General features: G+C 41.4%; 1 protein-coding gene across 1 annotated transcript; it reads left to right on the top strand.

The window, feature by feature from the left end:
- The first annotated feature begins 1058 nt into the window (after positions 1–1058).
- On the top strand, positions 1059–24830 carry lrrc38a (leucine rich repeat containing 38a). The gene is made up of 2 exons (XM_084722008.1): positions 1059–1952; positions 23913–24830. The coding sequence occupies exons 1-2, from the start codon at positions 1325–1327 to the stop codon at positions 24158–24160; spliced, it is 876 nt and encodes a 291-aa protein (XP_084578134.1). The 5' UTR covers positions 1059–1324; the 3' UTR covers positions 24161–24830.
- Positions 24831–25057: the final 227 nt, after the last annotated feature.

Raw genomic sequence — 25057 nt, 5'->3', positions numbered from 1 at the left:
CTACAGGAAAAACCTTATTACAAAAAAACTGAAAAAAAAGATGGAATTCAATAAACAAATCAATCAAATCTTTTGACTGAGTCAGCAATCAGGAGTTATGCTTACACCAGTTATGACCCTGTTTTGGTTAAAAAATTTTTTAGTAAAAGGCTATACAGCTATACAGAAATATAAGGCTTTTTTCAATTCATTTTCAAAAGGAAGGGACAATCCCTCAGATGTATGCCAAAAATCCTCCTGCCAAGAGAATATATGTGAAAAAGTGGACATTTTGTCATTAACATAACACACTAGGCTATTTCTTGTAGTGTAATTGGCCCGTATTACATCAACTGGCGCAGCTGTTTACGATCAGCCATTTGTGTTTTGTATATGACTGATACACATGAATTAGCCTGCTAAGAGCTGTCAAGGGATGGCTTCACATCCAAAGTGACACTTCCATGCTTTATCTCCACGTCCACCTCCTGGTAAATTTTTCAGAACCATTGTCATGGCGACAAGCTGAGAAACTACCTATTTTCCAACCCCATACGGCGAGTGGAACAAAGGTAAGAAAAAAAAAGGGGACGGAGGGAGGAGGCAGGAGGCAGGGAGGAGGGGGGGAAACGGCGGGGATTCCAGAAGACTACGTGGGACACTGCTGTTGGCTGCACGTATTTCACAGCGTCACATGTGAGTCACAGGGCTGATGGCATCCTCATCTTCACTTGTCTGTGTGGGAGTGCACATCAAACTACGCAGACAGGATTTCAGATGGCGAGGACTCGGCTGATCCAACTGACGACAGGGGCAGCTGGTTTACCTCAGTAGTTGACTAATGAGGCATGTAGGGCTCTCCCTGCTAGTCCACATAGATACACACACACATACACACAAACACATGTCTCATGGCTTACCCCACAAACCCCGCCCCCTTTGCCTCTGGTTTGTTACCCTCTATTTACCTCTGTGTTAATCCTCTCCCCTTTCACATCCCCCCTCCTCCCCGCTCCCTTGCACGCTCTCTCTTTTGCTCCTCCTCTCTCTTCCCTCAAAGCCAGCAGGCTGCTATTTGATCCAGGCTGCTTGTTACATGATCTCCTGGAATACAACGCTCACTGCTCGATGGCTTTTTGGGTTGTTCTCGCTTGCATAGTGCAGTGCATAGAGTACGGAAGGATGCCAGCGCCACGCTGAACCTACATCATCTGACCTTTCCTTCCCCTTCCCTCCCTGTGATCGTAACCTTCCTATTTGTCCATCTCCCTGAACTCCCCTCTCACCCACTGTTGAGACCCCCTTACCCCCCGGTGTCCTGATTAATGCTGCTGTCCCCTCGACAATGTTACCATGTATTAACTGGCTGCAGCCTTTCCTTGTCTTGATCTCCTCTACCTTGCTTACGCGAGGCCACAACTGTCCATCCAGCTGTTTGTGTCCAGACCACCACACTGTGGACTGCACCGGCCAAGGTCTAACCAGAGTCCCAGACTCCATTCCTCTGGATGTTCGCCGTCTCCTGCTTTCCAACAACTGGATTCCCTGGATCCCCTCTGACTTCCTGGTCCTCTACAGTGATCTGGTCTACCTGGACCTGAGGAACAACTCCCTCTCCCAGTTGGAGCCAGGGACCCTGAGCACTTCCTCTAGATTAGTCTTCTTGGACTTGGGGAGCAACAACCTGACTGAGATCCCCTCTGGAACATTTGGGGAGTCCAGGAGTCTAATCAAACTGCGACTGGGGAACAACCCCTACCTAAACATGGTGGGCAGGGATGCTTTCACAGGGTTGACATCTTTGAGGGAGCTGGAGCTGGAGAGGAACGGTCTCACAGAGCTGGATGTCAGCATCCTGGAATCCTTACCCTCCCTCCGGTTGCTGCGTCTGGAGGGCAACCCCTGGTTCTGCAACTGCCACTTTGCCAAACTGTTTGTATGGCTGCTGGAGAACCGCCACAAGCTCCCAAAGGGTAAGATATAAGCTGCTTAAAGTATGGACCTGCGGTCTTTGTCCCAGTCAAGTGAAGAGGAAATCCAATCATTTCCCTGACATACATGTACTCTTAACATATGATTGAGCAGTTGCCATCAGAACAAATGAAACCCAATGAAATAACTAAAACACATCCATGCAAAAACAAACCTTGTCAGTTAGAGTGATGCGAGTGACAACAGGTCTCCATCTTTGTGGTCAGAGGTGCACAACACATTATGTGTGTCGCACTACTTTAGTCGCAAAATGGTAGTGAATTAGAAGACAGTTGCATCTTGTTTATCTTGTCCTAGAGTTGATTTTTTGTTATTATGGGGATAGGGACAGGCGATGCTGTGACACCAGACACAATGGATGAGACAAAGCCATTGTTGCACACTGCATAATATTGAAGGCATTTATACAGACATCAGTGCAACTTGCACATGCAGAATAAACCAGATTTACCTTATGTTTTTCAGGGAAACATAGAATTAATTTACTTTAAGAAAAAAAACTTTGTATACAAATATAATGAATATAGTTATTGTTAAGGTAAAAAATACAAAACACTGATAAAAACAAATATGTTTTTATTTTCTCTGGACAAGGAATGAAAAGGTCCATAGTGCAGACTCATTTCACTAACTGAATGAGTATTTGACCAAATGTACCTGATTTTCACTTTCAACACAGGTAATTTCAGGTAAAAAAAACTGATTTCTCCAGGAAATATTTTATCTTATTTTTGGATCAATATTGCTCACAATCTGCAAGTATTATAGCATAGTGAGCTCATACTGCATTAACAAAGAAACAAAAAACACTTTGAAGAAACACTGTGGACCCCTCCAAATACTGACACATATTGTGTGTAATAAACTTAATTTTGCAAAGTGCTTTGTTTAAACTTTAAAAAGTACCCCACAACTAGCAGAGAGCTGTACTATGAAGGAAGCTCAACACAGCAAGGCTTTCTTTGCATGAGCTGCTTAACAAAACCTAAAACCTGTCAGAGATAACAGGTATCACAGCAATGGTTATCAATTTGCTTTGATAACTCTGACTTTCTTCTTAAGGCTCTAGCCAATTGCTGCATCATGTGACTCTTCCTCCACACAAAGTGAAGAACCACCCACTTTCATCAAAATGAGCAAGTTGTTATAATGAAGAGCTGTGGAAACGACAAAATCAACATTGTTGCTGCAAATAAGGCAGGAGAAGAAGAATGCTGTCTGAAAATTACTGATTGACTGAATGTGATCTTAATGCTGTCATTTGTTTCTCACATGACAACTGCACATTAAACTTTAAACTTCATACACCAGATTTAAACATGATGTCAGTCTTACACTGTCTCATGATGACAGAGACGTGCAGATCACTGAAGTTTTTGGACATATCAAAGTAAAGTGAATGTAACTGACTGAAGATTTGTGATAAATAGGATAGACTCAGCAATTTTGTGTTCTGAGCTGCAATATCAGCAATACAAAACAGACTTTAAATAGTTGCAGTAGTATTCACAGTGGTATCTAGTTGGTTCATCATTCTTTTAGTGTGTGGATGGTGCACTGTGTACATTTAAAGTATTAATATGACCTGAAGCAGACATACAGTATAGTGGCGCTTTTTTACATCTGATTTAATCTGAAATTCAGATTATAACCTGCTCCACACCCAGGTTATGAGATCAGCATCAGTTACCATGGTGATCTAACCAGGTTAAAAAAAAAAGAGCCACCTTAATGACATTGAAAACTCTGACTTTAGACACTACATACCTTGCTAACATATCACTTCATAGTACACCCATCAGCAGTTGGAGTTCTCAGCTCAGCTGTCATGACGTGGCCATAGTATGAGCATCAGTCACATGAGAACAGATGGATATACAGGAGATGGAAACTCCTGTCTTTGTTGAGAAGATGGCCTCTGGTTTGATGTGGGATGTAACTGTTCTCCTGATCTTTCTCCTGATCTTTCTGCTGATATGATAATATTTACCATTTGCCAGATTATGTTGAGACCAGTTTCAGTCTTGAAACACAGACTGAAAGCAGCTCAGGTGTGCAACTGAGCCAGACTTTGAGTAAGAACTTGTAATATTCTGTAGAACAATAGATCATATTTCACATGCTAATTTTAGCTCTTCAAATCTTTATCTGCAAAGTTACTAGTAACTGAAGCATCCAAATATGTGCAGAGGGGTAAAAGTACAATTATCAACATTATCTGTACTTAAGTACAGGTAGTAAATGTGCTTACAATAGTTACTTTGAACCACTGGCAACATACTAACACTTAAATATACATACATTATCATGACACTTTGACCTACAGTATAACACCTTTTAACATTTCCTATCACAATGTTTGCCCATTCCTTACACACTTGTTGCAGAATTTGGCTCATTGTGTCAAAACTCTCCACACAAGTCAATAAGACAATACACATATAAACCTCTCACCTCAGTGTCAAAATGAAATATTGCAGTCAAAATCTAACAATCGTTTTTGAAAATTGTATTTTTACACCAAAATGATACACACATGCACCATTTGAATTACTCTCTCAAGGCAGCAACAACTCGTCGTGGAAAGAATATTGAAAATCTGTACTCATGTACTTTTACATTCCTAAATATTACTCAGTTACAAGTAAAAGTAGTGGTGTTAGAAATATGCTAAAGTAAAAATACAAAGTAGTCACTGCAAAAAACTCCTTGCAGTATTAGTTACTTTTAAATGTTGTCACAGTCACCTCTCCAAGTTAGGTTTGCAAATTTTGTGGGGGGTTTTTCTTAGCCAACAGTTGAAAACATTAACAATCACTGATCATTTATAAAACAAATACTTTTTTTCATTTTTTTGTCCATTTAAGTTTAAGTTCCCCTATTTAACAAATGGCTCTGTCGCTATTGATTAAATATCCACAAACACATTTAGATTCTTAACAGCAATTAATCAATTATATTTAATCATTAACATCCTTACTCCAAATATGTGGCACAGCATTTTTATTTGTTTTGTTTTGTTTTGTTTTGTTTGAGTTCATGTTTTTAGTGGCCTGTTTTACCTTGGCAACTAAAATGCAGATGAAAGGTTTAGATATTAATTCAAAATTGTACTCATCACTCAACTACTATATGATTTTAAAAGTAACTAAGTAGATTACATTTGTAAGGCATACTTAAGCACAGGTACCCAAAATAACTGCTTAACTAAAGCATTTTGAGTATTTGTAATTAGTTACTTCCACCCCTGGCAACAACACACTGACGTGCTTCATACAAAAAATTGCTGCCTTGTTTACATTTTCTCATCCAGGCTTCTGTCTCAGTGCAATACATCTGTTCACACTTCAGTGAACACAAACATGGAAAGAAAGGCTTCAGAAAATATACAGCTTATTTAGTTTTTACAGCAGGAAAGACACAACAAGAAGGTAATCAATATAATATGTTTACTGTATGAAAACCAAAAAAGTTCTACCCTCAGGAGGTCATCTGTCAGGTCCTCATCTAACTGATATCTCTAATGCTTAGCAGATGGGTACTAAGAGTGTAAAATATTCACTCATGCATCCGATGCATCGGACTTTAATGTGTAAGATATGAGTGCATCAGTTCAGACGCTCTGCATATCGATACATCTCAATAGGGTGTGCATCTCTCTCATTTTTGGCATCAAGGAACTGCCATTGTAACTTCCCTCCATTTTCTTTCTCCTCCTGCCTCTGCCTGCACTACTCTCGCTGGATGTCTGCTGCTGTGCTCACACAAAACAAGCGCTCCCTCCTCTTCATTTACTCAAAACAGATGGTGTTGAAAACAATACATCGCATCGCTAAACTTTCATAACGTGCAAGTATAGAATAAGTTTTGGGTTTTAGGAGAAAGATGAGAAACACTGCTGCAAATCATTTATGCAAAACATGTCTGACAGCAGAGTACAGAGCCACGAGTCTGACCCACAGAGACATCATGTCACTGTGAGAGCAGGTAGTACTTCACTGTTCCTCCACACTAATCAAAACCACACCACTCTTCATCTGAAACAGAGCAGCACATCATCTTACTGCAAAAATACTGATATTTTAAACAGTTTTAAAGTTTGTTCATAGATTCTCATTTAGGCTACAGGATCTCATTTGCACATGATAGTAAGATGTTAACATCACTGTAATGTCTCCTTCTCTCTGTCTCTACTGTGACTATATTTAGTAAAACTATCAGGATTTCATTTTTCAACTAAGACAGCACAAATGTAGCATTAGTTGAATCAAAATGTAAATATTCACACATTGCATTGTCTTGTATTGCATTGCATCGTATTCTGACGGAGATGAATCATATCAAACCAAATCATTGGCCATTTAAAAATTTCTAAGATACATCATATCATCGAACATGTATCGAGATACAAATCAAATTGTTCTCAGTCAGTGAGATACACACCCCTAATGGGCACTGATGATGTTCTGATGATTTAAATTAAGCGCTGCAGTGCTCCTGTTCTGGGCTGTGCTCATCCCATGCCAAATTGTAATGGCAGAATGCCTCCTTTTGCTCTTAAAAAAAACCAAAGAACTTGTCACTGGAATTTTGCCTTCTTAAGTTTCCTTACAAAATATAGCTGTTTCTGAGCCTTCTTTATGAGGGTGGAGATGCGTGATGTCCATGACAGGTTCTCTGCGATGTTGATTCCCAGGAACCTAAAACCATTGTCATTGATCAGGTTGTTATCAGGTTTCTGCAGAGGTTTGATAACGAGCTGATCATTTGAATCAGGTGTGTTGGAGCAGGGAAACATCTAAAACATGCAGGACAGTGTGCCTTGAGGACCAGGGTTGGGAAACACTGCATTACACAATGAGCTTCATGGGAGAGATTGTGTTGAATGTTGGGCTGAAATTTACCTGGATCTGTTGATTCCTAATGCAAACTGGTGAGGGTCCATGTTGGCTGCTCTTCATGTGCTGAAGAACCAGTCTGTCAAAGAGCATCATCAGAATTGGGGTGGATACCACAGTCATTCATTCAGTTAGTCAGACACAGTCAGTTATTTAGACTAGACAGTGTAGACTTTCTAAGCATTAGGGACAACAGTTGTTGTCTTGAAGCGGGTGGTAACACTCATGTGACATATATTAAAGATGTCAGTAATGATTTTAGTGCACAGCCCGGGATGTTATCAGGCCCAGTAGCTTGCAGTTACTCTCAGCAAGATTCCTCTGGAGTAGACTTTACAGCTGACTCTTGAGGAGATCAAAGTGATCAATGTGTTAATTAGCTCATCTGGTAATGTGGCCTTACAAATGCAAATGTAGTATTTTATGGTCTGAATCACTTGTCTCATTTGATGTTGTTGAAACTGAGGTCTTTCTCCAGTCTCTGCTGATGCCAGGTGATGAGCCCTCACCTCTCCATTCACCCAGGCTGTCAGGTTGGGGAATGATTTAACTCTCACCACATCACCAACATGATTTCTGATATATGATGTCACTGATGATGTATGTTCCTCAAAGTTGATGTGATTCTGCTGGATGGCAGCATGTCTGAGCATCTGCCAGTCTGTGCACTCAGAATAGTCCTGTAGAGCTGCTGTAGCTTCATGCATCCACACTTTTTTTGATGGTTTGACCCTTTTTATCAGCTGGATGTAGGTTGATTACCCTGCCAGGCAAGATTGCAAGATCACAAGATCACACGAGAATCCATCTTGGCAGGCTCCAAGCTATTGGTTTGTGTCAACACTAGAGGTGGTGTGAGCCAATCAACATCCTCGGAGGGACCACTGGCAGCTACGGGCATGGTCTCAGGTGTGCTGACAGTGAGAAGCATCCATGGAAATGACTTGTCTTGAACAAACAGTAGCAGCTCCTGAAGAGGTTAGTGTGGACACAACAATAGTATTTCCATAAAAGATGTTTTTGCTCTTCTTCCGGCCGGCTTCAGTTTGGTGAGTTGATCTGATTGGTTGAAGTTAGCCCGTGTTAGACATGACAGATGGTTCATCCAATCACCTGCCAAGTGTTTTTACAAAAGTGCGCTCCCTTTTCCAAACAGTTTTTATTGAAACCTTCCCAGACAGTTCTGTATAACAAACCAGTGTCAGGTTAGTAGGTCAGCAGGGAAATATGGCCTGATTTAGAGCTGCAACAACTAGTTGATTGATCAATTAGTTCTCAACTATTAAATTAATCAATTAAACTATTTTAATAATCCTATAATTAATTAGAGTCATCTTTAAGAATAAATGTGCAAATTCTCAGATTTCAGCTCCTAAAATGTGAATATTTTCTGGTTTCTCTAGTCAGCTTTGACAGTAAACTGAATATTTTGAAGACATCATGTTGGGCTTTGGGAAACATGGATCAATATTTTATCCCATTTTCTGACATTGTATAGACCAAACAAATAATCAATTAATCACGAAAATGACCAACATTAAGCAATGATGAAAATAATTGTTACATGTGTAGACATGGTCCAATGTTTGTTCCTCTGGTGGGAATTCTGCTGAAATTTAAGTAAAACAATTCTGAGGTCTGTTTGATTGAAACCACCAGCTATAAGACTTCTGAAATTTGGAGGAATGTAAATAGCAGCAGTAAAGACACTGGTGAATTCTTTGGGCAGAAAGTATAGCTGACATCTTAACACTGAAAACAAATTTGTCCATCCACTGCATTGAAACACCAAGTATCACTGAAGTAAACACAGAGTCCTTCTCCCCTTTTCTTACTTCACCGTCGAGTGCGATAGCTTGATCTGGGATGTAATGATATGACGATACAGAACAATCTCTTCCTTTTTTCTTCATTTTATTTTCACACATTAGCCAGAAGTAGGTTGGGTAGTGGAACAGCATCAGGTCCAAGCTGGGTTAGATTAACTCTCTTCCCTGTCTACCTGGGGCAATTGCACAGCTTGCAGTGGCATTTGGTTCGACTGGTCTGGCTGGGTGGGCCAGAAGATGCCATGGGCAGTAATCGCCTTAAAGTCTGTTGTACATAACCCAATCTCTGGGCCCTATCTTACACTGATCTAAAGCGCAAGTGGCAAGCGCCAGACACCAGGCGCAATGGATTTAATTTATTCAAGGTGTGTCCAAATCCACCTTTGCAGTCTTGTGTCAGGAGTGATATTTTGCCCTGCCCTTTGCGCCACCAGCTCAAAGCGGGATACACCTATCAGGTGTGCTCATGTGACGTCATTAATTCACAGGCAAGTTTAGGCCAAACATGCAATGAACCAATCAGAAAGTCAGCTCTCATTACCATTACCACCAAGCGGTGTCAGCATGACGGTGGATTTACCAGGATTTACCACCTTTAAAAAGATTTTTAAAGTGAGGAGACAGATCTCCTGTTTCTAGGAGTGAAATCGCGATATATGGAGACAGCAGGACGTCTCCAAAACAGCTTCATGTGTAAATAATTTATTTTACATTAACGCCTGCAAAAAACAATACAATAAATGAACTGCAAATATCATGCAGATATGTAACTGCTTATATTTTAACCTGAAGCACGTTGAAAGTATGTTGTATTTTATAATTAATTATTATCATCATCATCATTATTAACTCTGCTGGCTGAGGAGCGGGGAGAGAGATGGTGCAGTAGAGAGGGGAGGCGAACAGATCCAGTCCAGCTGCAAAGCTTGCCGGTTCCACTGGCCCATCTGAGCCAGGTGGAGGAGCAGATACGTGGCTGTCTGTGCTCCTCCTTCTTCTCCTCTCCCACCTAATCCTCATCTCCTCCTCCCATCCTCGCTCCTCTGACCCGCTGCGAAACAATCAGAGAGACACTCTCATGTCAGCATTCTCATCTCGAACCAGGAAATCTGTCTCCTCACTTTAAAAATCTTTTCTCTTTGTTTCCTCCTGGTAAATCCACCATCATGCTGCCTCCGCTTGTGTTGCTGGCGCACCTGCCTCTCAAAGGTGATGAGAGCTGACTTTCTGATTGGTTTATAGCATGTTCGGCCTAAATTCTCCTGTGAATTAATGAGGGCACTTGGGCACATCTGATAGGTGTATCCTGCTTTGCGCTGGTGGCGAAAAGGGCGGGGCAGGGCAAAATATCACTCCTGCCCCTGACACAAGACGGCAAAGGTGGATTTGGACACACCTTGAATAAATCAAATCCATTGCTCCTCCCGCTTTCCACTTGTGCTTTAGATCAGCATAAGACAGGGCCCTAAGGCACAAGTGGTTTTTACACCAAAGCTGAGCACAAACTAGCAAACGCGCCGATCACGCCTTTGTTTTGCCTTCATGTTTAGACCTCATGCCCACAGAGACAGACCAAGTGCATTTGCTATCTTACACACATGGCAAAAATGCCACATTCATTGTCTGTAACCGCTTAATCCGAAAGGGTCATGGGGGGCTGGAGCCTTTCCCAGCTGACACTGGGCAAGAGGCGGGGTTCACCCTGGACAAGTCACCAGTTCATCACAGGGCTGACACATAGAGACAGACAACCACTCACACTCACATTCACACCTACGGGCAATTTAGAGTCACCAATTAACTTAGCATGCATGTCTTTGGACTGTGGGAGGAAGCTGAAGAACCCGGAGAGAACCCATGCAGACACAGGGAGAACATGCAAACTCCACACAGAAAGGCCCTGCCCCAGCAAGCCGGGGGATTGAACTGAGGAACTTCTTGCTGTGAGGCAGCACCGTGCCGTCCCCTCTGTGTAACAAATTAGAATAAAAATGAAGCAAAGTTTGAGGGAGTTACTGGCCATCACCAAGGCAATAGGTATAAACATGTTTCCAGAGTCAGTAATGCACAAGCCTAAAATTGATTTTGGTATTAAAGCTCACTTGGCAGAGAACTGGCTACTTTTTGTGCTATGTCACTTAAAAAAGCAATTGGCCTCATTCACTAACATGCGCATTGAAATGTTATGATGGTGCGCACAAAAACGCTCCCACACAAAGTCACTGTCTGATTCATGAAACATGCGCCCAGCCACCATGCTTATGTGAGTTAGAATCATTCTAAACTGTCTGGCTCACCCACTGCCTGCAATCTGACACTCCCCCTTTTGTCTATATAAAGAAATATGTTTGCATAGGAAAGTATCATAGAGAATGTGTTTAAGTTGTTGTAACACTGTTACATTTGAGCAGAATTAGGCATTGCTGCAGTGTGTGTGGGTGTTAAGTAGTGTTTATATGAGTTTAACCACTGTGAAACAAGCAGGACACAATGCTTTATTTCCCTGATGCTGTCGACCAGTGCTGAGCACCACCTTGCCACATTCAGTCTGTACTGTGAACACACCACTGCAATGGCTGTGCCTGAGGAGGAAACCAGAAAAGAAACTTTAGCAACTCATAATAATAACTCCTTGGTCTGCAGTAACCAAAGCATGGTGCATGTTGTGTCCCTGTGTCTGTGTCTCAGATGAAAGAGACTGTGTCTCAGATGAAAAACAAATGCTTTAACAGCAACAAGCTAATGCATTAAATAGAAAAACAGAGCAGAGGAAAAATAAGGAAACAGGCAGAAAACAAGGAGTGCCTGATCTGTGAGCCCAGCATGAGAGGCTCACTGCAATTATTGAAAATATCTTTAAGTGGGATTTTAAAAAAATGAGGTAGAAAGTGGTGACATCCAGCAAAGACAAAGACACCCAGTAATGATGGTAATAATAATAATAATAATTAATAATCTAGCACAATGCATTCATAAAATGCAACACAAAGTGCCTAACATAAAAACAGATAATCATATTTATGATAAAATCATAAAAAGAAGGAAAAAATGTTTTGTTCTTTTTGTTATTCATGAATGTGGGTTTTATATTCTTTACATTTAGTTCAGGGTGTGTTTCAACATTTTCTAAGACAACCAGGCTGTCATAATTTGTGCATACACATAGTCTGAGGCAGTTCTGAATTTCTTTGCAGAGTACAAACAAATTCAGGTAAGAAAATTATGATGAATCTCAGATTTGTGCCTAAAACTTTCATACACACTGTTGGTGAATGAGGCCCAATGACTTATTTCAATACAGTAACACTGTGTAAAGCATAGGAGTGGAAGTGCTCTGTTGGTCTTTACCTGGGCTGTCATGGTTCTTGAGTTTAAATAAGAATGAGTGAGAGAATTACAGGGCAACTTACATTCTGTGAACACAATCCCTGGCTGTTTACATCAGTTGGGTCAATGTGAACAAGCAATATGATTTATTCAGCACTACAGTGTGTCTGATACTGTGACACCACAATACTCACACAAAGCTACCCATGCCTTGACTCTTTCCTCACAGCAAGAATTCACTCTATACACAGCTATAGCACACACCCATACAGTTTGATTAAATGGCTTTAGGAGTTGAGTGAACTGATTTGATCATAGTCAAACCATGACTATCCATGGTCCTGACTACATTTTGAATGGTGTGTGTTTATATGTATGCACTTGTGTCTATATATACATACTGTATAATTCTAGCTGTATGTCCCTGTCTCTGTTGCCATTTTGCATTCCTGTTGACATGTACATGTGTATATTGGGGATGAAACAGATACTGTTTTTTACGATAAACCATGATAACGTTCCAGAAGATCAGTTGTACCATTTCAGATTTCAGAAGGACCAGTGTGTGCATTTAGTGGCATAGTGGTGAGCGATCTCACCCTCCCTTATAGGAGAACGTACACTGGTTGCAAAAATCATGCAAACCACGAAAGGCCATATCTAGAACCAGTGTTTGGTTTGTCCTTTCTGAACTTCTGTAGTAACATGATGGTGCAACATGGAAGTACTTTTCAGCACATTTTAGGGGTTGGTGGATTTATCCCAAAATATTGATATTGATATTGTGTCACGTTTTTGAAGACTGATTCTTGCTCAAGACAAGATAATTTAAGATAAAATAAAAAAAAGATACATTTTATTGATCCCACAATGAGGAAATTCACAAAAGGAGTGAGTGATAAATAGGATGCAAATAAAATAAAGATAAAATAAAAATATATAATATAAAACAATAAATTCAACAAACCATTCAAGACTGTATACACTACACCTTTCACATATACAGATATATGGAGATGTTTGGATATGTGGACAGATATATGGGTATATATGCATAATTGTGCAGGATAATTGCACACATGTTGTAATACACATGGTGTGTAGCATTCTATTAGGAGAAAATTATATAAATAATATTGCCTTGTTAAGGCTAACTGCACAGAGAAACAGATTGGGTTGCACAGAATACAAGCAGCAAAAGCACAGAAAGGGGTTGGAGCTGCTATAACAGTCTCATGGTGCCATCTTATTACAACTGACATCTTATTTCTCCTCTTAAATGGTTGCTTAAATGAGAATGAGATTTAAACATGACTTTTAAGCCTTTTTTCAAGCCACTGCACCACTGAGTAACACCCAGTTGTAAACAGTTTTAACCTCACCGCCCTGTTGAGGTTTGAGAACATAACTTCTGCAGTTCTGTACTGTAAAGACTAAAGAGTAAAAGAGTGCTGTAGAGTACCATCTGTGCAAACAGTGTTCTTTGAGAACGCATACTGGTGCATGTGCTCTTTTCTTCTCCACTGCTGTTGTCTTTGCATCATGCACACACAGCAGGCTGTGGTGCACATGTTGTTTGGAGCTATTTCATACCTGAAAATGAAAATGTGTGTGGTAGGCTGGAAGCTGTTCACTCCAGATCTGTTTAAGCACGCCACAAAACACTAGGAGAAAGAGAACTTGGAGGTGCAACAGAAAGAAAGGGAGGAGTAGGAGGGGAATGCCTCAGAATCCAGAATCTATCAATAGTTCATCCTGATGAAACTTGTTATCTAATTAATAATTTCAACAGAAATGAATATATATATATATGGATTCACCTTATAAATAATGATACATTGCTCTCTCCTACATCAAAGCACATAAACAGCTTTTAATAATAAAAAATTATCCATGTCAATATCAGCAATTCTAGCCCTGTTGGTACATTTTAACAAAACTGTGATAATATTGATAACTTAGTGATGATTTGGGTCACTATAATCATGATATGAAAATTTCATGTTGTCTCATGTCTAGTGCACGACTATCTTTGTTCATGTAATCCTCTCTGTGAGTGTGTTTGTATCTGCATGGAACAAATATATGTATAGTTGTGTGCACATCAATACATGCATTTGCTCATTTCAGTAACATATATCTGCATGTGTACACCTGTACATGTCTTTGATCACACACTTTTGTGCATGGCTGTCTGTGTGTGTTTTCTATCCATGTGCAGTGCACGTGGTGCCTGTATGAATGTTGTGTGTTCCTGCATGTGTCTTTGTTCACATAACATTATGAATATATTTCAGTGGTTGTGCTCATGCACTAATGTGTGCATATTTGTGTCTTTGGATTTGTTTATGTTGTCATATTTGTGTTCTTGTCTATATATGTGCAGTGTGTGTGTTAGGAGGTGTGTACCTGTCTGTCTGACTGTCTGTCTCCTGCATGTCTGTGTGAGCATGAGTCTGGCTGCCTGTTGTAGTGCCACGTGACTGGAATATCACCAAGCGATGAGGTCACTGAGTCCCTTTTCATGTGGAAAACCCCTTCTGGTCTTACAGTGACTCACACATATACAAACACACATACACAGCCCGACACACACGTATAAACACACACTTGACAATAATGTCTAGTGACTCTTGGGTACAGCAGTGCTGCAAAGGAATCAGGATAAAATGGAAGAGCCTCTCTCTACACAATGGACAAAATGTTTTCGAGGTGTTACAGTGCTTTGGTACAGAAAACACTCTACTCTGTCTCTAGTTTTCAGTTTACAACGCTTGCAGAGACTACAACTAATACACATCTAATATGAACTATATTAAATATTAGCCTTTGGTTTTAAAGAGTTATGTAATAGTAATAGCACCTGTGGTTCCTAATACAATCTAACCTGCAGCATATATGTTGTATAAAGATGGATTTCTACTAGTCTCCATCGATGCTGTAGGCAATGCCAGTGGTTACATGTAACAGCTCCAAAATTGAAATTATGTTTCAGGGCTGCAGCATCTATAGAGATACAACCATTGCTGGATTACCAACTGGCTGGATTACCCCGAGGCAAAGCATGCAACTGCACCAGGGGCCCTGAGAGCTTAATGCTTACTGTGTGTCATCTAGTTTGTGCTAACTGAACTGAAAATCTGTTTGAGAATATGCACCATTGATGCCCATGACATGACATGAGCCATTAAACCTGCATTCATTGATTTTTTTTGGCCACCAGGGGCAGTGGTCAATACAACACTGATATTTTATCACCTTACAAAAAATGGCATTGCTAACATATTAGCAGTCTGTTGCCTATTTACACGTCCAGCAGACACAAAGCTACATCAGCATTCATGTAGGAGCCATGAATGAGTTTCAAGGGATTTTTCTAGGAGTGTTCATTTAAATACTGGTGTTTGTTATTGTTTACTTTTGCGTGATCCTGTTAATGAGGTAATATGTAGGTCAAGTGGATATGGGCGGGGATGTCAAGTTAATATAGGCACCTGCTCACCTCCTTTGTGCGTGTGTGGCTAGCGTGAGAGAGGTTGAGCGGGGTCGCCGTATTTTTTGTTGACCGCTATTTCCTTTAATCACTGTGATCATTTTGATTATGAGTTTGTGCACGGTATCATACGTTGGTTATTCTTTTTCGTTAATAAAAAGTTAAATATATTTTCCGTATCTCAGTGATTTTTTCCGTTAAGCGCGTCAAACAAAGTGGAAGGCCTGGCCTCAGCCTCTCAGTGACTCTTTTGTTCTTTGAAGTCGCTACATTTTTGTCAACAAAAAAAGGCATTCAAAGGAAAGCATCATCGGACAGCGCAACAGATCAAGAGATCAAGAGGACGAAAAGAGGAAGAGGATTAAATCACATAAACATCAGAGATAAAATACGGTGGTAGGCGCTGGCTGTTATACAGATTTGGAGACACTGACAAAGCAAACTACAGCCAGGTAAGCTCACCTGTGGATGTGCGCATGAAGCTGTGTATTAATGAAAGAAATGCGGCTTGCATATTGACTGCTGTTTGTTCATTTGGAACGATTGCTTTATTGAATGAGGACTGAATCCGAAGGTGCATCGGCTGAAGTTGCTGCTGCTCTGTTGCTTTGTGGGATGATGATTATTGGATGAATATCCTTTCCTTCTGTGGATGTTGGTTGAAATGCACAAACAATATATTGAAAAACTGAAAAGGAAATCAATGAAGGAAAACGAGTCAAATAAACGGTGTTGTTGCAAGTTTTGAAACGGATGTGTTTTAAAGGCACAAACTGAAAGGAAAAATCAAAGTGTGAAAATGAGTGAAACAAATGCTGGTGTTGAAATGGATCATGGAAAAAGAGAAACTAAACTCACAGCCAAAGCCTGGGCAAATAAAATCGAAAAACTTCAGTATGAACGCAAAATCATTGTGAATAAAATAAAAGGTCTCATACCTGAAATGAAAGCACTTATGAAAAGCAAGGAAAATGTCTCACAGGTTCAACCTCATCTGGCGAATTTAATTCAACTTTGTGAAAATGCTACCACGTCACATAATGTGTTAATTCCTTTATTGCCCGAGGATGAACGAAACAAACAAAATGAATGGTTCACCAGCATCATGAAATACACTAACACATTTGAGGAGGATGTTAAAAAGTGGCTAAGTGAATCTGAGGAACCACAACAATATAACAGCTTTGGTCAATCAGATCCTGCTGCAGTCACTGAAGGAGTGCTTGATTGCCCAACAGAGGATGAACATCAAGCACCAACTGAGGCTATGTCCATAATCATGACGGAGGATATGCAAGATAACATAAAACCCAGTAACAGTGTATCAAATGTGGGAAGCAAAAACTCTGCTACTGGAGGAAAGTCTGCGGTTTCTACTGCTTCTTCTGCACGTCTTAAAGCTGAGGCTGATTTGGCAGCATTAATGGCAAGACAGAAACTTCTGAAGGACAAACACGAACTGGAAGAACAGGAGGAACAGCTGAGGAGAAAGAAGGAGCAGCTAAAATTGGATGAAGAAATTGCAGCACACATGGCTAAATTAAATGTCTTACGGTCTCAGAAGTGGAAAGGGTTCGATATCCAAGCGTTCTGATGGAATGAACTCTTACCTGGAAAAAGGAAAATCTAAACCAAAAGCTCTCAATGCTAATGCAAATTAATTTATTCCACAAATGTCGCTGAAACAAAAGGAAACTAAATATGATTGTGTGGATCCAGGAGCAAGGCCTAAGGAGAAAACTGTACCTCAATTCATTCATTCTGAGCCTGTGTCACTGACTGAATCCAAACAACATTCAGTTCAAAATCAAAATGGAGACATATGGAATGCAGGATCTGGATCAAATAATGAGGATCAAAATAATATGCTGGGAATTATGAGAAAGCAAAATGAAATAACTACACTTTTGATACAGCAACAACGCCTCTCATCGTTGCCAAAGAGAGAGATCCCAATTTTTGATGGTGATCCATTAAAATATTATGCATTTATTAAAGCTTTTGACAATGGTGTGGAAAGACTGAGAGTTGCAGTGACAGACTGTATTTCCTGGAGCAGTACACTAGAGGTCATCCAAAGGAACTGATTAGAAGCTGCCAGCATTTTAACCCAGAAAGGGGCTATGTTAAGGCTAAAGCTCTACTAAAGGAGCATTTTGGTAATGAACAGAAAATAGCCTCTGCATATATGGAGAAGGCTCTTTCGTGGCCTCCTATCAAGACAGAGGATGTAAAGGCTCTCCAAGATTATAGTCTATTCCTCTAATGCCATGGAAGGAGTGGAATATTTGCATGAGCTAGATCTGCCTGCCAATATGCTCACCATTATAAGGAAGTTGCCTTATAAATTCAGAGACAAGTCGAGAACCGTAGCCTGTGAGCTGCAGGAGAGGCGCAACCAGAGGCCTACATTCAGTGACATCACCAATTTTATTGAGAGGCAAGTGAAAATCTTAACCGACCCAGTGTTTGGAAACATACATGATGCTCCCCCAGCAACAACAAATAAAGGTGTAACCAAATATAAGCAACAGTCTCGTTCTGGAATGAAAGGAACCAGCTTTGCTACCACTGTAGCTCCTGTAGAAAACAAAATCCAGACTGGAACCAGAGAGAGAGAACAGCTTCAAGCTGCAAGAAGGATGTGTCTTTGTTGTGGAGGAGGACACACATTGGATCGGTGTCCTCAGTTGGAAAAGAGAACCCACAAAGAGAAGATAGGCTTCTTACGAGAAAAAAGTGTCTGTTTTGGCTGTTTGTGTATAGGACACATCAGCAAAGATTGCAGAAAACGGATCTCTTGTGCAAAGTGTGGTCTCCTACATCCAAACATTCTTCACATTCCTCCAAAGGAAAAGATAAAGGACTCTGATTGAGCAGAAGGGAAATCAGAGATGATGGTGGACAGTACCTTGGTGTCAAGTGGTCTCACTGGGGCTGGTGATCATGATTGTAAACTTCCTATAGTTCCTGTACAAGTTAAGTCGAAGAAGGGCAGCAAAATCGTTACCACCTATGCTTTTTTGGATCGAGGAAGTACAGCAGTATTCTTCTTTGAGTCACTGATGTACAAGCTTGGACTCACAGGAAAGAAGGCACGTATTCTCTTGCGGACCATGGGCCAAGAAAAAGTGGTGAGCAGCCACATTGTTTCAGGACTGGAGGTGGCTGGCTTAAAATGTGATAACTTTTGTGAACTGCCCAAGACTTTCACACAGGAGCGTATGCCTGTCCACAGTGGGAACATTCCAAAACAGAGGGATCTTCAAGGATGTTCCTAGGGCCTTGGAACCATTGCAAGTCATTCACAGTGTAAATGGCGGACCCTATGCAATAAGGACAATGCTGGGCTGGACTGTGAATGGACCTCTAAAGGGAGAGAGTGAAGAAGAAATGAACTGTGAACAGCCAGAGTTATCAGTGAACAGAGTGTCAGTGGTGAACTTGGATGAACTTTGGCAGCAACAGTACAAGGTGGATTTTCCTGAATGCAACATGGACGAGCAACCTGGAATGTCAAGAGAGGATCAAAAGTTTATGGACTTGGTTACTGGCTCAGCAAAGCAAGTGAATGACCATTACCAGATCAGCTTACCATTAAGGAATGAGGAACTCAACATGCCAAATAACAGGATAATTGTTGAGCAACGTGCCATGTACTACACAGTACATGGCACTGTATGACTACATAGCCTTTATGAACGATCTGGTTGCCAAAGGTTATGCTGAAAGAGTGCCTGAAGAGGACTTGGAACGCTGTGATGGCAAGGTATGGTATATCCCCCACCATGGTGTTTACCATCCAACAAAGAGGAAGATCAGAGTTGTCTTTGACTGCGGAGCGAGTTTCCAAGGAACATCTCTTAATGATCAGCTCCTACAAGGACCGGATCTGACCAGTTCATTACTTGGGGTGGTGACCAGGTTCAGGAAAGAACCAGTGGTGATCTTGGCAGATGTTGAATCCATGTTTCACCAAGTAAGGGTACCAGTTGAAGATGCTGATTTGTTAAGGTTTCTCTGGTGGCCTGATGGGGATTTAAATCAAAACCTCAGTGACTTCAGGATGATGGTACATCTCTTTGGGGCAACTTCATCTCCTAGTTGTGCCAATTTTGCTCTCAAGAAATGCGCAGAAGATAGTAAAGAACAGTTCAGCCAAGAAGCGCTTGAAAAGGTTCTACATTGCTTCTACGTTGATGATTGTCTGGTGTCGGTGGCTTCGTAGGAGGAAGCTGTATCACTGTATCATGAGCTGATCTCCATTTGTGCAAAGGGTGGTTTCCAGTTTCGGAAATGGATAAGCAACAGACGTGAGGTTATGGCTGCAATACCTGAAAGTCACCGGGCCAAGGACATGGGAGTGTTGGACCTGGATCAGGATCCACTGCCAGTGGAGTGAGTGCTTGGTGTGGAATGGTGCATTCAGTCCGATGCCTTTAAGTTTAAGATTATCATCAAGGACAGACCACTCACCGGGAGAGGAATTCTCTCAACTGTCAGCTCGATCTATGATCCTCTTGGAATCCTGACCCCTGTCGTGTTGTCCGCTAAGAAAATCTTAAGGGATCTGTGCAGGAGATCACTTGGCTGGGATGACATTATACCTGAATCAGTTGCTAATGAATGGATGACTTGGCTGCAGGAACTGTGCCGTCTAGAGGATTTTAACATCATGAGATGCTTGAAACCAGTAGACTTTGGAGAAACAACCACAGCACAGCTGCACCATTTCTGCGACGCAAGTGAAGATGGCTACGGGGTAGTGACCTACCTGCTGTCACACAGTGTACACTCACAAGTACACAGTGCTTTTGTCATTGGAAAGGCTAGGGTGGCTCCACTTAAATCTGTTACCATCCCTCGTATGGAGCTCATCGCTGCCACTATGGCAAGTCATGTTGATGTCTTGTGGAGGAGAGAGTTACACATGGATCTTCAGAATTCTGTGTTCTGGACGGACAGTGCATCTGTGCTCAAATATATCAAGAATGAGACTTCCAGGTTCAAAGTTTTTGTTGCCAACAGGGTCTCAGAAATTCTCAAAGTTTCACAGTCTGCTCAATGGAGGTATGTGAACACGGCAAGCAACCCAGCGGATGTGGCATCTAGGGGCTTGAAAGTGGATGCATTCCTCAAAAATCTAACATGGGTGTCAGGTCCACATTTTCTCTGTCAACCTGAGTGTGTGTGGCCTGTAAATCCTGAGGATGCTCATCAGCTTCCATCAGATGACCCTGAGGTCAAGAAAGCTGCTGCAGTGAATACTGTACAGGCCAGCGAAGAGGTTGATGCTGTGAGTCACATGATCAGTTATTTCTCATCTTGGACTGGCTTGAAAAAATCTGTGGCATGGATTTTGAGAATCAGGAACTGGCTCTTGGCTTGCTAAAAGAAGAGGAAACAGTTGAGCATTGAGCTTGCACAGTCTGATTTGGATGTAATGCAACAAGGATGTTTGTTGGAGAAAGATATGGATGCTTTTAAAAGGGAGCCACTTTCAAGTTGTCTGTCAGTGGAGGAGCTGGAAAAGGCGGAGCTGGAAATCATCAGGTTCTGCCAAAGGAAGAAGTTTCCAGAGGAATTTTCTAGGCTGCAGAATGGCAAAAGTGTGAAGTGGTGTAGCCACATCTATAAACTCTGCCCACTGGTTGAAGATGGTCTTCTAAGAGTTGGTGGTCGGCTGAGCAAGTCGTCTATGCCTGTGGAGGCTAAACATCCCATAATACTGGCTAAAGACTTCCACATCTCAGACATTCTTCTTCTCACCGAGAAGTGGGGCATGGTGGTCGTAACCATATGCTAGCCAAACTGCGGGAGAGGTATTGGATCACTGGGGCTAGTACAGCCATAAGAAGAGTTCTGTCGAAGTGTACCGTCTGTCGAGGACTGAATGCTCAGCCTGTGTCCCAGCAAATGGCAGATCTGCCTGCCGAAAGAGTGACTCCAGATGAGCCACCGTTTACTCGTGTTGGAGTAGACTACTATGGACCATTTGAAGTGAAGAGCAGGAGGAGTGTTGTGAAAAGGTATGGTGTTATTTTGACCTGTCTGGCCATATGTGCAATTCACATTGAAGTGGCACCTTCACTGGATACTGACTCCTTCATAAATGCACTCAGACGCTTTATTGCGAGACAAGGTCAAGTCCTGGAGCTACACTCAGACAATGGAACAAACTTCATCGGAGCAGAGCGTGAGTTGAGAACAGCTATTGAGCAGTGGAATCAGTCTCGGATCAATAATGCTCTTCTTCAGAAAGGAATTAAATGGACCTTTAACCCCCCAGCTGGCTCACATCATGGAGGACCTTGGGAGAGGTTAATCCAATCTGTGAGGAAAGTCCTCAACTCTACTTTGAATGTGCAAAACCTGGATGAAGAGGGTCTTCATACGGTCCATCATCAACAGCCGTCTGATTTTCCAAAGCATCTACAGATCCAAACGACCTGGAAGCATTGACACCAAACCACCTGTTGCTGTTGAAAACCTTACCAACTTTACCACCAGGAGACTGCCAGGAGGCCGACGTGTATGCTCGCAGGTGATGGAAGCAGGTGCAATATATGTCGGATTTATTCTGGAAAAGGTGGGTTAAAGAATACTTACCACAACTACAGGAGCGTCAGAGATGGTCCAGAGTGAAGCGCAATATTGAACCTGGAGATATAGTGCTTATCATGGACAACACAGCACCTCGAAATTCCTGGGTTATGGGAAAAGTCCTTCAAACCTTTCCAGACAGAAGAGGATTTGTGCGTCAGGTGCGGATTAAGACAAAGAGCAGTTGCCTGGATTGTCCAATAACAAAGATCTGTCTACTACAGGAAGCTGAAGCTGGATGAGGAGCAGTTGTTGGACATTGTGACACTTTGACCTCCAGCTTGACTTTGATTTTGACTGACAGACTTGGCACAGATTGAAGACTAAAATCCTTTTGACTGAGCCTGAATATTGGCTTGACTTGACTTTACTGACCTTTGACTCAGGAAGAAAGAAGACAGAAGACAATATATGTGCTATGGACTTTGAATATTAAGTTTTAATTGTTTCATGTCTCCTATTAATATGAATATGGGTAATTATTATGTGTAATAACTTAATAATTAGGGGCTGGAATATAGGAGCCATGAATGAGTTTCAAGGGATTTTTCTAGGTGTGTTCATTTAAATACTGGTGTTTGTTATTGTTTACTTTTGCACGATCCTGTTAATGAGGTAATATGTAGGTCAAGTGGATATGGGCGGGGATGTCAAGTTAATATAGGCACCTGCTCACCTCCTTTGAGCGTGTGTGGCTAGCGTGAGAGAGGTTGAGCGGGGTCGCCGTATTTTTTGTTGACCGCTATTTCCTTTAATCACTGTGATCATTTTGATTATGAGTTTGTGCACGGTATCATACGTTGGTTATTCTTTTTCGTTAATAAAAAGTTAAATATATTTTCTGTATCTCAGTGATTTTTTCCGTTAAGCGCGTCAAACAAAGTGGAAGGCCTGGCCTCAGCCTCTCAGCGACTCTTTTGTTCTTTGAAGTCGCTACACATTCATGAGAGAGTTTGTTTGCATTCACATGATGGATGTAACTCTCTTTTTGCTCTGCTTTGGCCTCAACCAAATCTTGAGAAAGAAAACTGGCTTCCGGGGAAATGGGGTGCCAGTAGTTGATTTCTGCCCTAGGCTCGTCCTTAAGTTGTTTAACTTGTGCCAACACAGAGGGGCCTGGCAGAAAACAAAGGGTCATTTGGTAACATCAAATAAACTAAAAAAGAGAGAAGGATCATTACGTCACATTGGTGCCATGTTTGGAAATTTCTTGGCCCAGTGGTGAATGGGTAGACCACTCTGTCATCTTCACCCTCTCAATTTCACAGATTACTGATCTGAGTGACGGAGGCACCAGTATCTTGGTGTGTTGTTGTTGAGCTTTCAAGGTACATTTCACCTGTATGTGTGTCTTAATTCAATAATTCCTTTGTATGCAAGTTACTTTAATGTTATGCTAGATTTATAACAGATGGGAGCTTCTTATGCATATGTGATTGAGGTCAGTAACAGGCATTGGTAAGTTATCTTAACTGTGATAATACCCTAAGTAAATTAACCGCTAACATTATGTAGTGTAATCTAATGTTACAGTTCCAGGTGATTCACCACAGCAGGGACACCTGCCATCAAGTTTGTTGTTAAAAGTTTTTCTAAAAGTTTCTGTAGACATTGTAGACATTGCAGTTGTGACTTCGCTATTAAGCCACCCTGCTCCTTGCATTATTTAGCTCTGTGTCTCTCAGTCTGAATGCCCGCCGACCACTGAGTTCTGTGGAGTGGGACAGCCATAATATTGAGAAAGTTCAGTATATCAACTGGTTCTCTTGTTTTTTTCTCTCTTCTTCCCAGGTATGGAGGGTATAGAGTGCTCCTTGCCTCTGGATGGACGTCGTGTTCCCCTCAGTTTACTGTCTGAAGACAGTTTCCGGGAGTGCCATGGTACCCTCACTCTAACTGACTACCTCATTGTCATCTTCTCCGGCATCTCTGTTTCAGTGGCGGCCATCATGGCCAGCTTCTTCCTCGCTTCTACAGTCCACTGCTTCCAGCGCCTCAGCAAAGGCAGCAAAGGAGATGAGGAGGAAGGAAATGACTGATGGGGGGAGGGGGAAAAGAGAATTACATAAAATGCAAGTGTTTCCTGCAAAACTCTTGCTGAGGGGTTCTCTCAGTATCCCAGAGAAAGCTCAACAAATGAGAGCAAAGAGAGATTGGTGGTGGGAAAGGTGAAACAGCCACATTCTGAAAGCACCATGTCAAATCCAAGAGCACGCTTGAGCTATCATGAGAATCACAGACTGGTTCAGGAAATGTCAGATAGGCTTGAATGACTCTGAATAGGTATTGTGTTCACTGAATGTAGCAATTTACACTTCTGTGTACAGTATTGACTGTAGAGACACTGATCAGTGAAATGAGAGCAGGAGAGCTGCAGCATTACACCACATATACTATTGAAAAACATATGCAGTCCTTCTCAATAAGACTGAAATTGGTGAAGGTTTTCTAGGTGGAGAACGGACACAAGTGATGTAGTACTGGGATTATAGGGAGTCAAAGATCAGAAAGGGAAATATAACAGATTACACCTATGGTGTTAGTAGGAAGAGCTCATACTGGGAGGTGACCAGTAAAACCTGTATTGTCCTTTAGAGTTGTTTAAAGGTCTGAAATTATGTACCCAATTTAAAAACACAACTGTGATTTAGGCCAAAAAATTGGACTACAGGGTATTTTACTCTTTTGAGATGGTCCCAGTGTTAGATTTAGTCAGTGACGGCATCAAAATAATCTCTCTTTTACACCTCTCCATCGCTGCACTTGTGTGCAGGACAGTGCATTGTGCTCAGGTGGACCAACATTAGAGTGTCTGTAATATCATCTGCAATTTCTTGTAATAGTCCCAGCAATGTTTCATCTTAAAGTATACTGAAGTAGCATATCACATAACATGGTTCAGCTATGTTTGAGTCGAAAAATGCTGTAAATGCACT

This window comes from Lutjanus erythropterus, chromosome 6 (genome assembly GCF_056507025.1).
Source record: "Lutjanus erythropterus isolate fLutEry1 chromosome 6, fLutEry1.hap2, whole genome shotgun sequence".
NCBI classification, from domain to species: domain Eukaryota; kingdom Metazoa; phylum Chordata; class Actinopteri; order Lutjaniformes; family Lutjanidae; genus Lutjanus; species Lutjanus erythropterus.
The sequence above is the reverse complement of the archived record's forward strand: the minus strand, read 5'-3'. Positions and strand labels throughout refer to the sequence as shown.